At 40.6% G+C, this 14665-nt stretch overlaps 2 protein-coding genes across 3 annotated transcripts; one reads left to right on the forward strand and one right to left on the reverse strand.

Moving 5' to 3' along the window:
* The first annotated feature begins 776 nt into the window (after positions 1–776).
* Positions 777–6994, forward strand: pdzk1 (PDZ domain containing 1). Of its 2 annotated transcripts, none has more exons than XM_023415894.2 (8): positions 777–870; positions 2527–2736; positions 2856–3069; positions 4456–4788; positions 4904–5100; positions 5178–5402; positions 5478–5789; positions 6533–6994. In XM_023415894.2, exons 2-8 carry the CDS (start codon positions 2530–2532, stop codon positions 6584–6586), a joined length of 1542 nt encoding a protein of 513 aa, XP_023271662.1. In that variant the 5' UTR covers positions 777–870; positions 2527–2529; the 3' UTR covers positions 6587–6994. The 2 variants fall into 2 exon arrangements, with proteins under 2 accessions (XP_023271662.1, XP_023271663.1); XM_023415895.2 differs by having other exon boundaries at positions 791–870; positions 2511–2736.
* Positions 6991–14609, reverse strand: gphra (golgi pH regulator A). Its single transcript, XM_023415896.2, has 14 exons — positions 14362–14609; positions 13177–13236; positions 12902–13005; positions 12710–12816; positions 12488–12589; positions 12196–12316; positions 11932–12012; positions 11718–11827; positions 10041–10129; positions 8720–8812; positions 8444–8539; positions 8021–8110; positions 7841–7906; positions 6991–7742 (listed from the first exon to the last, which is right to left on the reverse strand). Exons 1-14 carry the CDS (start codon positions 14401–14403, stop codon positions 7536–7538), a joined length of 1368 nt encoding a protein of 455 aa, XP_023271664.1. The 5' UTR covers positions 14404–14609; the 3' UTR covers positions 6991–7535.
* Between the last annotated feature and the right edge of the window lie 56 nt (positions 14610–14665).

The following is a 14665-nucleotide window of genomic DNA, read 5'->3' on the forward strand; positions in this document are numbered from 1 at the left end:
TTACATATCACAGCCACCATAAAACTGGAAGACTAAATAACACCTGAGTTTACCCTGAACTTTGCAAACCCTCTGGATTTTGTTCTTAAAATAAACGTCCATTTAGTTCACTCAAGTTTAGAAACTTTGGAGTGATACTGGGTTGAGTACAGGGTTATTTTCTACTTTTATTCTTACTTTTGAATCGTAATAACGTAATAACCTCGGATGACATTACGGTGAAAACAGTTGAGTACTTTCTTGGAAAATTAGTTTACAACTAATTTAGCAAACTGACAGAACTCTTATAATGTTTATGACTTTTATATCAGCAGGTTTTGATCAAATGGAATAGTCATGTGCAGGCGTAAGGTGCTTTACTCATTTAAGTAATTAAGTATTAAGGGCCGCTACAGTTTCTTGAGTTAGTGACTCTTGATTATGTCCCAAGACGCTCTTTTGTGGATGAAACATTTTCATATAGAACAGAGTGAAAAATGTATGTAAATGAGTTTATATACACATGATGCAATTCTCATGATGTAGTGCTGACTGTGATGTATGTACTGTAATGATTCCTTACAGCAGTGATTGCCACCTGCGTCACATACCTTTCACCTCCGTGCAGAAAGACTTGCTTCACGGTTCCATCCCTCTTTCTCAGAACAGATTGCACTGCACCATTGCCTCCGGAGACATTCCTTACACGAGACACTGTTAAATAACTCATCCTTTAGGCTCACCTTTGGCCTGTCAAAGTCCCTGCAGAGAGGGAGAGGGGGAGGGGTAAGGAGGGAGGAGGAGAAGGAGGAGAACAGGTTGAAGCTACAGGAGATAACAGCTAAGCAGTGACAGGTGAGCTCTTCCTTTGGACTGAGCAGAGACAAGCTGGTGAGTTAAATTTCAAACACTCTACCTGATCTATGTAGATGTACCTGCAGCTTCATGATTTCGTAACATTTAATTATTTAAAATATAGAGAAAAAATTGCTAAATTTATTGAAAATTACTTACAGCAGTGGTTTCTAAACTAGGGGTTGGGACCCACACAAGTATTGGCAAGATAAATCTGAAGAGCCTTGACATGATAAACAGGAGAAGAACCAGGGGAAAAAAATCTGACTTTTTTTGCAATATTTCTTGTAATTTCTTTCTTTTTTTGTAAATTTTCCTCTTTGAGCCTCTAGAATGAAGCAAAATATCACTTTTTGGTTGAAAGGGTCACAAACAGTGATAAAAGCGTAGTAGACAAAAAGTTTGGGAATTTCTGACGCACAGTGCAATATAAATTCCTCTACAACTGTATGTAAACACAGCGGATGAGTTCATTTGTTGAGGGTGAGCTGCGTTTCCTTTGATAAGATAGAGTACATTTTTATGAAGGCAATATAGTTTATTTGAGTTGTGTTTATGTTACACAGTGCAAGTGATGTAAGGTAATGTAAGCAGCTGTCAGCTACATTTTGGCACAAGCTGATGCAGAACTTACTGTATATGTGTTATAGTAGATAACAGATAATATTAGACTGACTTAAAGAGATGGTTGGGGGGGGGGTGTAAGAACTGCACACTGACTTCAAACCACAAATTATTTGGATCTTGCCTGATCATTTAGATCAGTCAGCAGTCAGTGTGAAGGCTTTTTTTTCATACATGTGTACTCTTTGCTGAGTAAAGTAACTTACTGTGTAACTTATTTTGCCAATTTTATATAAAAGTAATGCAACGGATTAAATATTTTTGGTAGTGTTGTTTTGTCTTTGTCCACTACTGATCGCTCTTTGTCACATGCTCTTGAAATTACATATTAACACATTATCTAACACAGAGACAAAACAGGAGGAGCTGTATGACACTAACAGAACATAGAGTATACTGCATATATTGAGTCAACAAACAAGGTCCAAACACATGAGCGCACACCCACCTATCCACATGCCAGCGCACGCATCCTTTATGACCTTCTGATATGGAAATAACAGTCTAATAAGAGGATTAGAGCGACACTCAAAGTACAACCTGTCCTTTAAAAAAAGAGTCATCACCACAGTCAGCTGTGCCTGCTATTAACCATTAACTGCCACTGCAACGTTTCATCTGAACCTATCAGCACTTCTCTGACTCCTTTAGGCCCATCGAAAAGGGTGACGGTAGTGACGGGTAAAGGGGGAGACAGAGGACAGATCTTGAAGGTTAAAAAATAAACCAGTAACTGCAGCTGATCCTTTAATGAAGGGTTACATCAAGAAAACTGAAAACATAGCACTTGTCTGTCTCTTGTTTATCTGTGTATAGCACAGCTTCAAAGCACCAAGTCATCCAGACATGTTAGACTATTTTCTAAATTTATCTTGAAGTGCAGTTTAAACCAATTTGGTAAAATCTGGAGATGAATGTTATGACTCAAGAGAGATAAAATGTTTTAACTTAAATTAATAAGAGAAAAAGAGAAAAAAAAAATTGGATTTACCTCTTTTTATGACAGACACTAAAAGATTTTATTTGTGATTATTGTGTGTGTGGTGTTAAAGCTCTCCTCTGTGTCAGGACATGGCCGGGTACAAGCCGAAGGTGATTTCTCTAACCAAGAGGCCGGGTCAGACGTTTGGCTTCTATCTGAGGGTGGAGCATGGCGAGGAGGGTCACCTGATCCGCTGCCTGGAAATGGGAGGTCCAGCTGAACTGGCTGGCATGAAAGATGGAGACCGCGTCCTCCGGGTCAATGGAACATTTGTTGATGAACTGTCCCATTCGCAGGTAAAAAGGATGTGGAAATACTACAGTGTAACAATTAAATCAAGGATGACTCCTCGAAAGATGGGTTAATCCTGTGACAAGCATCTTACCTCTGAGCCTTCTTTGTTCCCCTGGAACAGGTGGTGGACACGGTGAGAAACGGTGGAGCGTCCGTTACGTTCCACATCCTGGATGAGGCCTCCTACAAACAAGCAAAAGCACAGGGAGTAAACCTGTCCAACCCTCAAACCTCACCAGTTGCCAATGGTGTGACCACACAGGTTCCAAAACCCAAACTCTGCTACCTGGTCAAGTCCAGCTCAGGCTATGGGTTTTCTCTTCGCTCAGTCAAAGGTGAGCTCAGGAGTTAGGGTGGGGGATAGCAATCTAGAACTGCTGATAAAACTACCAAAACCCCCTAGAAACACAAATTATGACACAGATGTGTGTTCTTAGCAAAAGAGAAAAACCTGATGTTGGAAATTGTAACTTAAGATTTGCTGAACTTGCAAAGAGGGAACCCTTTATAAAAGTTTATAGGTTGGAACTAATGGCTTCATTCAATGGTTAATAGAGCATCTTCTATCGATTTACTGATAAGCCATTAATAAGAACAACTTTTGGGTTTCTAGGGTATGAAAAAAGCTCTTTTGTTCGTTTACATCATCGTCCAAAGTGACACAGGCCTTTCAGTTAATTAGGCCTTAAATAGACTGTTTGACCATTTACCCTCCGGAAATTAGCTGCAGAGCATCTGGACCAGTTTTAATACCACTATTTACTTACAAGTACAGCTGCAAACTTGATGGATCATCGTAAAAACCCATTATTAAAAATACATTTTATTATAAAGTGATAAAATCCAATTATCCAATAATAATCATTCAAGTCAGCTGAGGTACATTTAAAGAGTAATCTGCAGATTTAGCCTGGCACATCTGTAACTTTGTCAGACTCATGATGGACAGTTGAACAAAAGGATCTAAGCCGATGCAGCAGAACCAGAGATATGTCGAAATCCTAGCACCCACTTTACCCATAATGCAACTCGACTGCCAACAGTTTGGTTGGAGATTTGGATGTGTGCTAGTAGTGGCAAAGGTAGGCTCAAGCAGAGATGAGGAGGAGTAGGCTCCAGGTCTGGTAAGCTCACTTCTTTCCATTTCAGACTGTTAGTCTTCAGACCCAACCGACGCTGAATCAAGTGACATCACATCAGATTTTGCGCAGCTCCCTCTGGATCTACAAAAGCCTTTACACAACCTCTTTCACATATGCAGTAGTACTCCCCAATACTCCCTGACGCTGGACGAATGGCGACAAGCAGCAGTTGTTTGTGCGTGTTCCTTTTGTGTAAATTGTTTGAGTGTAGGTTGCTGTGCGTGATTACTGTATTTACCATATTTATTTACTGCTGGCTGTGCAACAAATTGCCCCTCGGGGATAATAAAGATTACCTTGAACCTTGAAGATCTTTAATGTGTATGTCTATTTTGGTTTAGTTGCTCTGCAGCTCTTTTCCAGAAGGTAAGAGGTAAAAGAGGAGCCAAACAAAAGGCAAAGAAAACAACCTGGCAACCAAAAGATGTTCTTATCAATGCTTTATCATTTATCTATAAAGTATTCATTAAGAGTGCCTTATCATAAAGTGGTACTATTATTTCAACAGACTGAACGGGAACTCTATCTGTTTTTTTTTTTTTCTTTCTTTTTTCATATCTCCTGTAACATCCTGTTTAGGTGAGCAGGGTTTGTTCATGACAGATGTGATCCCAGGAAGCGTGGCTGACAGAGCTGGGATCAAAGTCAATGACCGTCTGTTGGAAATCAACGGGGAGAACATGGAAGACTCCACACACGAACAGGCAGTGGACAAGATCAAGCTGGCAGGTGGCAGCATAATGTTCCTCTTGGTTGACGATGAAACAGACAGGTACTATCAGAACAAGCGCATGAAGATAGGAGCGTGGTTAGCCACAGCCAAGTACCTCCCTCGCAAGCCACGCATCAGCAACATGACCAAAGGACCTGATGGATACGGCTTCTTACTCAGAGAGGAGCCCAACCAAACAGGCAAGGCCATGATCAATAGAATAGTTTAAATATAACTGTTGCTTTCATTAACATTAATCTGCAATCTGCAGAGGGGAGACTGTGTTTTGACTGTGTGTTCATTAACACTGTGCAGGACACTTCATCAAGGACATAGACAGAGGCAGCCCAGCCGAAAGAGCATGTCTGAAGGACATGGACAGACTCGTGGCTGTGGAAGGCAAGGAGGTGGAGGGCTTCAGCCATGAGCAGGTGGTGGACAGGATCAAGCAGAGTGGCAACAAATGCTGCCTCCTGGTGGTGGACAAAGACACAGATCAAATGTATAAGCAGGTGAGTAAAGACACCACTGTCAAACTTGAATATTTCTTGCAGAAGATCAATGGCATGGCATGTTGTGTCCCTCACAGGGCAAAGTGTCTCCTATGCTTTTCTGGGAGGAGATGAAGGATGCTAACTCACCACCCAGTTACAAAGAGGCCATGAGCATACCCGCTCCTGTCCGACCATCCACACCTGTTCAGGAGAGGAAAGAGGAGCTCAAGCCTAAACTCTGTAAGATGGAGAAGACCTCAGCTGGATACGGCTTTCACCTTAACGGCATCCAAGGCGTGTCTGGACAGTACATCAAGGAGGTAAGACTTAAAAGAACATCTACTATTTGATCAGCGCTGTTTCAAGTCAAAGGGGTAAGACGCGCTTGGTTTCAGGTGGTGAAGGGTGGAGCGGCAGAGAGGGCAGGCCTGGAGGACGACGACATTGTGGTGGAGGTGAACGGGTTGAATGTGGAGCAGAGCAGCCATGAGGAGGTGGTGGCAATTATTCGCAGGAGTGGCAGCTCTCTGGAGATGCTGGTGGCTAAAAAGAGCGTTTATGACCAGCTCAAAGCTAAAGGAGTGACTATCACACGCCTGCTGCTTGGGGAAACATCCTATGTTCAAGTCCACACGGCAGAAGCTCCAGAGGAGAGACATCATGAGGAGGACAGACCTGAAACCACAACTGAAATATCAAGAGAGAGAGTGAGTGGTGCTTTTTAAATGTTCACAGATAATGTTTTTGACCATGCTCGTGGCATCACTATTGGGATGGGAAGGTTGATTTGTTTGTCACTTTATCCAACTTTGTCCAATATCTCAACAGCTGGTGAATGGATTGTTATGACATTTTGTTTATACATCAATAGCGTCTAGAGGATGAATCCCAGTGACTTTGTTGGTCCCCTGACCTTTCCTCTAGTACCACCAGCAGGTCAAAGTTTTGACTTATCCAGTGAAATATTTCTATCACCAACTAGTGGATAGACAGATGTGACATTCATGTTTCTCTCACGATGAATTGTAACAACTTCTGTGATCCTCTGGCTTTTCATCTAGCACCACCATCAGACCTAAATTTTAATTTGTCCAATGCTTAAACTAATTACATTATCATCAGCCTCAGCTGTACTTTGGGTTTAGTATCTGTTAGCATGCTAACACACTCAACTAAGATTGTGAACATGAGGTTTGCAAAACATCAGCACGTTAGCATGCTGAAATTATCTTTTAGCTCAAGGCACCATACTTTGCCTAAGTGCTGTTTCAAAGAGCCACTAGCATGGCTATAGACTCTTGGTCTTACTTGTATATGGCCATGTATTTGCTGAATCTTCACTAAGGGCTTCGACATGACCGGCCATGTCAATCTTCGTTTACCTTTTAAAACAAAAAATGACTGAAAAATGTTTGACATAATTGTGATTGTATTGTCTTCTCTCTTTTAGACCCCAACTGCGTCATCATCTTTATCTCAGGAAAGTTTCGATGAGAGACTCTGAGCAGCCACCTTAAGGACACGCTTCCTGATCTGCCCTTTGTCAATCTAAAGTTGATCCATTTTGTTTTAATCAGCTCTGTGGGCTTCACTTCTTCCAATTAAGATCATAGAAGAGACATATCTACTGTATCTTTGAATCAAAGAATAGCAACATCAACTGTATGAGAGGGCTGAAAACACAAACGTCTTCCTGAAAACAGTTAAAACTACAGCATACAGACCTTAAGCTAACACTACCAGTGTTGCCAGTAAACACTTTGGCCTTTATTGGATTTTTTTTCTCTATGAAAAAAAATGCTGCCTTTATTTAATGCTATAAAAATCAAACTTTGTTGTTCTCATTTCTAGAATGAAAGTAAATGAGTGACAATTTCTATGAACACAAATAAATAAACACATACCATATGAATTAAGCTTCCTTTATGTGCATCTGTTTGAGTTCCAAATTAAATGACACATTTTTTAATGAAAATAGCCACTTCAGGGAGGCCATGACCATGAGTGACATCTTGATCTTTTTTTCATATAAAACATTTTACACCTCAGTGTGAGTGAAGCAGGGATGTGCTGTGAACAGTACAGCTCCAGTGTGTTCAGACAGACTAAAAGAAAAAAAAAAAATCATTTTGGCCAAAATAATGAAACTTTAAAAGCACAGAGACCAAAGTGTTTAAATTTGCAAGTAAAATTAAATTCATTGCGGAAGAGTTGTTCTGAATATACCTTTTAATTCAAGAGAGCACACCTTCAAAGCTGTTCCCTGATGTGCTCCAGTAGTTTCCCATCACTTGTATCCAACAATCAGCCATTCCTGATTCAGGAACAGGCAGTCCAGATCATTTCATCCTGTATAAAAAAGCAGGATCTCTGGATATCCCTAAATTCCAGATTAAAAGTCACCCTGTGGGCCAGGAGTCGCATTAAAGAGAAAGGAGAAGCACACTCGGGGATCAGAGCGCCATGTGTTTCTCTGGTGCCTGCTTGTGGGCGAGATAAAGAAAGAGGATGCTGGACAGGGCGCTGACCAGGAAGATGACGTCGAACCAGCGGTGGTAGAAGTTGAACTGCAGCTCTCCTAGAACCTCGGTCACAATGGAGCGATACTCCAGCGGCATGCTCATGCGCATCAGCAGTACAGACGACACAAAATACATCCCCTGTTAGTGTAAGACACACAGAGAGACATTACTGATTTATCAGTTGTTTGGAGGTTGTGCTCTCTCTTATAAGACAACTATAAAGCAAATGCACTCACCATGATCTGAGCGAGGACAAGCACGATGACATTAGAAGACTTGCTGCTTGATATTGCATAGAAGAACTGAAAATTATTAAAAGATTAAATGTTAAAAGGCATACCCTTAAAAAAAATCTCACAGATTTATTATTCTCGAGATATGCAGCCATTCCAACATGTATCATACGATAGTTTTACCTTAGTGAGGGTGATGAGTAAGCCACGAATGGATGTAACGATTATTATTCCCACCAAGATGAAAGAGATGTGTTGAGACCAAAATTTTACCTGTGACAGGGAGATCGAGAACAAAGAGCAAAGTAATGGAGAAGGAAATTAGTGTAGGGTAAGAGGATGACATCTTTGATTTTACATTCATCATCTATTCATTCAAATTTAAATGTAATGCCATCAAATCAATCAAATAATTTGCCTACATCAAAAAAGATTAAAAGCGATCATGACCAGGTTTACTGCAGAGAAAGCAGGCAGAGAGATAATAATGGGCGAGCAATTATCTTTACAGGAGGTCATGCTGCATGACATGTGTCTCTACTTCTGCAGGTGTGTGTATGTGTGTGTGTGTGTGTGTGTGTGTGTGTGTGTGTGTGTGTGTCTTACATCAAACTGAATACCCAAGTAGTTCACTGTAATTTCGATACCCCTCGTCACTGGATCCGTCTTCCCAACTCGGTCAAAAACAATGTTGATAGTGGCCTACGATAGACAAAGTAGAGATTTTCAAAATAAATCAGTAATTTTTCAACCACATCTTAGACAATACATAACACAACAAGAAGCGATTATGTAACTTTGGTCAGGGCCACAGCACTAAGAGTATTTACGCATGAGTGTGCGACAAAGACACAGTGCTAGAAAACGTGTGAACGTTCTCACCATGAAGATTTTCCAAACACAGTAGATGGAAAAGAAGTAGCCGAGGAAGTTGAAGTATTTCCCCTGGAATGTCTTGGAGTACTCGATTCGCTCCTAAAGATAAGGAAAGGTGGTGGTAAAGAATTAGCAAATCATTTATCATATGTCTGCAAATGGGGTAATTAAAAGGGCGTAGTGTGTCTAGTTAAATGTGTGTCTGTAATGGCTGTCAGTGGCATGGGTTAATGATTCTCAGTCCAGGTGTCACTCCTGGTTTAAGTTTAAACGATGTAATCAGGCATAGATTTGAGTGAAAACCATTGATGTAAATGATATGATATTAATATGGTGTATATGAACCATGGCATTTGCCTAGGGCCGACCTGACAGCATGCTATCAAAAGTTTTCAAACACTTTTTTTTTTATTAGATCTTGTGATGTAATACTCCATGTGATAGTAGGGCGACAATAAACCTGGTTCAAATTACAGTGGGGGAAAGTCGTGCACATTTTCAGGCATGTGCATAGGCAGGAAAACCTTGCATCTAGGTATTAGGTAAGGTGTGGTTTAGCCAGCATTAATCAATATTTTTCATATTTATATATATATATAATATATATATTATATTTCATACAGGTCACTTATGGTACCAGAACAGCAGAGAATTGACTCTGCAGCTCTGTGGAGCTTTTAGCCTCTTAGCTCATTGTTTTGGTTTTGGAGTCACTCTAATTAAACCCCTATAAAAAGCCATTTGCAGAAAAGAAGCTCTGATAACTGACTGTATGCTACCCACACCCAGATATTGGAGGAGATCAGTGATGTAAATATTGGACTTTCATCAAATGCACAGAAGCACTTCTCCAATTGGGATATTAATGTTGCTTTGTGTATTACAGGTGTTATAGTACTCAATTGACAATAGACATCACTCCCTTCTGCCAGCAAGAAAGGAAGTAAGTGTACACATGTCAGTTGTGTCCCCTTCACTACCCCCCTATGACACATGCTTTTATCTAGCTCTGTAGTCTTTGACTGACTTCAGCCTCTCTCAGCAGTACTTCTGCCCACAGTAACAATCAGTTGAGGAGGTGGGGGAGAAACAAACTACAAACACAAACAGAGGTGCACAATAACTGAATGGGAAACACAAACGAGCATCCACAGCTGTACTCAAGGTTAAAGGGTGATAAAGCTGCAATATAATCTTTAACTGAACCTTCACAGGGGTCATAAAATAGAGCTATAAACTGAGCAGGTCGAAACTGTGTTTCTCCTTAGTTAAGTGGAACATAGTGTGTTTGTGTGTTTGTGCACGCGTGCGCATGTGCAAGTTTTACCTTGGTGGACTGCAGGTCCACAGTCTCCAGAAAGAGTTGTCGACTCAGCTCCTCAAGAGCATCAACTTCCTGCTGGATCAGAGAGAGGTCTGGAGGGGGAAGAAGTCAAGGCTGACATCTACTACATGTACTGCAGATTAGTACAGATTAGTACATAGTTGTCTGTGGTGCATTCAGAAAGTGTTCAGACCCTTTACATTTTTTCACATCTTGTTATATTGCAGTCATATGGTAAAATATCAAAAGAAACCGTTTTTCCCCTCATCAATCTGCATTCAATGCCCCGTAATGAGAAAGCGAAAACAGAATTAAAACTGAAATTTCACAATGACATAAATATTCAGACCCTTTTGCTATGACACATGAAATTTAGCTCAGGTGCCGCCCATATCTAGATCATCTTCAAGATATTTTTATAACTTGTTTGGAGTCCACCTGTGGTAAATTCGTTTGATATACATGATTTTGAAAGGAACACACCTGTCAACACAAGATCTCACAACTGACAATGCATATCAGAGCAACAACCAAGCCATGACATCAAAGGAACTGCCTGTCCGTGTCGAGGGTACAGAAACATTTCTGCTGTGTTGAAGGCTTCAAAGAGAACAACGGAGCACAATTAAGAGCATATAACTCTTTATTACAACAAGTATGGAACAACAAGCACTGAGTACTCAGGGGAGAAGGGCTTGGTAAGAGAGGTGATCAAGAACCCGATGGTCCCTTGAGCTCTAGAGATCCTGTGTGGAGATGGGAAAAACTTCCAGAAGGACAGCCATCACTGCAGCACACGATCAATCTGGGCTATATGGCAGGGTGGTCAGAAGGAAGCCTCTCCTCGGTGAAAGGCACATGACAGCTGCTTGGAGTTCGCAAAAAGCACCTAAAGGACTCTCAGACTGTGAGAAGCAAGATTATCAGGTCTGATGAAACAAAGTATGGACTATCATGTCTTGAGGAAACCAGGCACCACTTCTCACCTCCCCAATACCACCCCAATGGTGAAGCATTGTGGTGGCAGCAACATGCTGTGGGGGGTTCTGAGGATATCTAAGGATATCAGTGGTTCAGAGATAGCCTTAATAAAAACCTGGTACAAAGCACTCAAGACCTCAGACTGGAAGGTTCACCTTTCAACAGGACAATGACTCTAAGCATAAAGCCAAGATAATGCAGGAGTGGTTCACAAATAAGTCTGTGAATGTCCTTGATTGGCCCAGCCACAGCCCTGATTTGAACTCAATCGAACATCTCCGGAGAGACCTGAAAATGTCTGTCCACTGACAGTTTCCATCCAGCCTGGCAGAGCTGGAGAGGATCTACAGAAAAGAATGGCAGAAAATCCCCAAAATCCAGATGAAAGAAGCACATACCCAAGAAGACTCAAGGCTGTTATTGCTCCCAAAGGTGCTTCAACCAAGTGCAGAGTAAAGGGTCTAAATACTCATGTCAATGTGATATTTCAGTTTCTCCTTTTTAATAAAATTGCCCAAAATTTTAAAATTCTGTCATTATTGGGTATTTGATGATTTGTAGATTGGTCCTTTGACTGATTTTTTTTTCTATTTTAGCAAATGTGAAAAAAATGAAGGGGTCTCAACACTTTCTGAATGGACTTTAGTAACAATAAAATGACTTTTTTGCCATGATATTCAATATTAATTTAAAGGATACTTTCACTGCCTGTTTGGGTGGAGGTAACACTCTTGATCATGCCCCAAAATCCCGTCTGTTTGTTCTGGTCTTCCCCGCGTTGGTACATCTGCCTCCGTGTCATGGCAATTCTACACAAACACAGTACAAACACTTTGCACATCGTGGTGGTACAGTGATTTGTTTGGGTCATTTCCTTTAACGAAAAAATAAATAGATTGTTTTCTTTGCTCACCTTTTCTTCTTGCTGACAATCATGTCCATAGTTTGGAGCAGCCGTCTCTCCAGAGCAAGGATGTCACTGTCTGTTACATTTCTGTCAACAGAACAAAGGCAAGAAGCATAAAAGCAACAGGAGCTTGTGTTTGAGTACCGCCATGCATACAGAGGTACAATTACTATATGGACTAATTACTGATGCATACGAAAACTTAGATGAACAGGGTGTGTGATACAGCTGTTGAGGGTAAAGCCAGAGCAAACGCACAGATAAGCTTACCTGAGGAAATAAGACATGTAGGTGTAGGGACAGTTCACAGCACCAAACCCAGACAGCAGAGCCATGAGAGTGACTCCAATCACACCAACACGACTGATGAGCTGCTCAATGGACAGGATGCCTAAAAAAAAGAACAACAGAATGAAAACAGCAACACCACTGTTTATCTTCACACTATTTGCAAATAAAGGACTCTCACATCATGGGAAATAAGACCTTCATAAAGTATTGCATACACAATGTTTCAAACACTGCAGAGTAATTACCAGACAGGAGAAGGATGCACATTTACCATGTTTTGGACTGAGGATGGGAAATGGATCTCCCAACTTCCAGAAGAAATACATGAAGGTAAACCACACCATACAGGCAAAAAGAAGCCTTTGTCTCTGCACTAAAGAGACACATAGCAAACAGTTTACTGTGACATGTGCAAAATAACATCTTTTCAACAGCATCCTATATTTTTAGTTAAAATATTTAGTTTTCAATAGTAACAACTGGCTGTACTTACACAGGCGTATGTTGCTGACAACAAAGTAGCCAATGTAGAAAGGCACCACAAAGATTAGAACCAGCAGTATCACATACAGATTCAGTTTCCAGTGGAAATACCGGGAACTGCAGCAAACAATGAGAGGTAAAATTCTTAATCACACATAAGTAGCAACAAAATGCAGCTATATTCGATAGAAAATGTACTTACCTACTACTTAAGGCACCCAGAATCTCAAAGATGATGAGCTCAAACATGGTACAAGAAAAAGCAAACGTGACAGAAAAAACCACCTGGACGACATACTGTCGCACCTGTCAACAAACACATGAACAGACAGTCAAAATCTTTATCATGGAGGATATCCTGAGGCTGATGCAGGCTCAGAGATCAAATGGAATTATTATTATCTTAGGCCTGGGCCAATGGTCAACATATCTATCCTTGTGGTTATTTGGAAATAAATGAATGGGATAATACTGTACCTCATAGTCTTTGAACAACTGCCGCATAAAGAATAACCAGCCAAATCCAAAGAACAGCACCTGTAATGTATTAAATGGGAAATATATGGAGGAAGAAGACACGGTGAACATTAAACTGTCCTGTTTTTCAATTAAGCAATGCCTCTTACAAAAATACATACAAATACGTTTTTAAGCATGTTTGAATAGACGGGATAACCAAATTAGAAAAAGATTTAACCAGAGCTTATCACAGACCTTAAATCTGAATGAAGACTTCCTTTTTTAATCTTAATTTGACAGCTGATTGCACTCATTTCTGAATATTGTAATACTGTATAACACTGTCGTCTTTAAATGGTTTTGTAAAGTTTTTTTGCACAAGCCAACATTACATTAAAAACAAAGGGGGTAACAATTCTGAAACCAAGACCAAAACCGTGATACAAATGACCACCCTTCGTATATCAATACTGGAAGACAGAACCATGACAATCAATCGGGCAGGTGTCTGACTCCTCCAAAGTTCATTTTGCAGGATGACAATGATACAGAACATACAGCTAGAGTCATAAAGAACTAGTTTCAGTGAGAAGAAGAACAAGGAGTCCTGCAACAGATAGTTTGTACCCCACAGAGCCCTGATCTCAATCATCAGCCAGTCAGAGTCAGTCTGGGATTACAGGTGCTCAAAGCTGCTTGAAAATACCTACCTGCCAAAAACTAGACAAATGCACAGAGAAGAACTGATGCTGTTTTCAAGACAAAAGGTGGTGACACCAAATATTGCTGTGATTTACTACACGTTTCATGAAGTTAATTCATAGATAAGAAAATAAAAACCCTCACTTGAGTACCAGAAACTTTTACACAGGTCGACCCTGTCTTCTGCATTTAGGCCACAATTCATGAATTTTGAATTGAATGCATTTAATACCAAAGCAATGAAGGCTACCTACAGTTTGGTCCAGACAGACTGGTGATGTGCTTATAGAATAATTAGGAGTTTTGAAATGATGAACTCAGTAACTAGGAACGAACAAAAACTTCTGTGAAACGCAAAACGTTGTACCAAGAGTCCAAGCTACACACAGCTAGCTAGATAACATTAATTAAGATGTTAGCTCACGACATGCTGTGAATGTTCTTGTTCAAATCAAGAAATTAATGGTTTATGTTTGTGTAAATTCGCCAACTCAACATTACCTGTGAAGTGAACATGATGACTGAGTCCACCAGGAACGACATAATGATGTCTGCTTAAAAAAAACCCTTAGTCCGTCGAAAACTCACTGCACAGGTGAAGCAGGGCCGAGGGCAGTTTCACTTCATACTGATATAAAAATACAATCAGGCTCGGAAAGTTTTGAACGTTTGTTTTGTTTCTAATGAGCTCATTTTAGGGGCAATTGTTGTTCAGCTGTCATATTACAACGGTAGCCTACGTAGGTGCGTCACCGATATGAGTCCGACAAACACACTTCCGTCGTAAAACTGTGACGTCTCAAAA

Source organism: Seriola lalandi, unplaced genomic scaffold (assembly GCF_002814215.2).
Source record: "Seriola lalandi dorsalis isolate HSWRI2012SDOR001 ecotype SW California unplaced genomic scaffold, Sedor1 jcf7180002054559, whole genome shotgun sequence".
NCBI classification, from domain to species: Eukaryota; Metazoa; Chordata; class Actinopteri; order Carangiformes; family Carangidae; genus Seriola; species Seriola lalandi.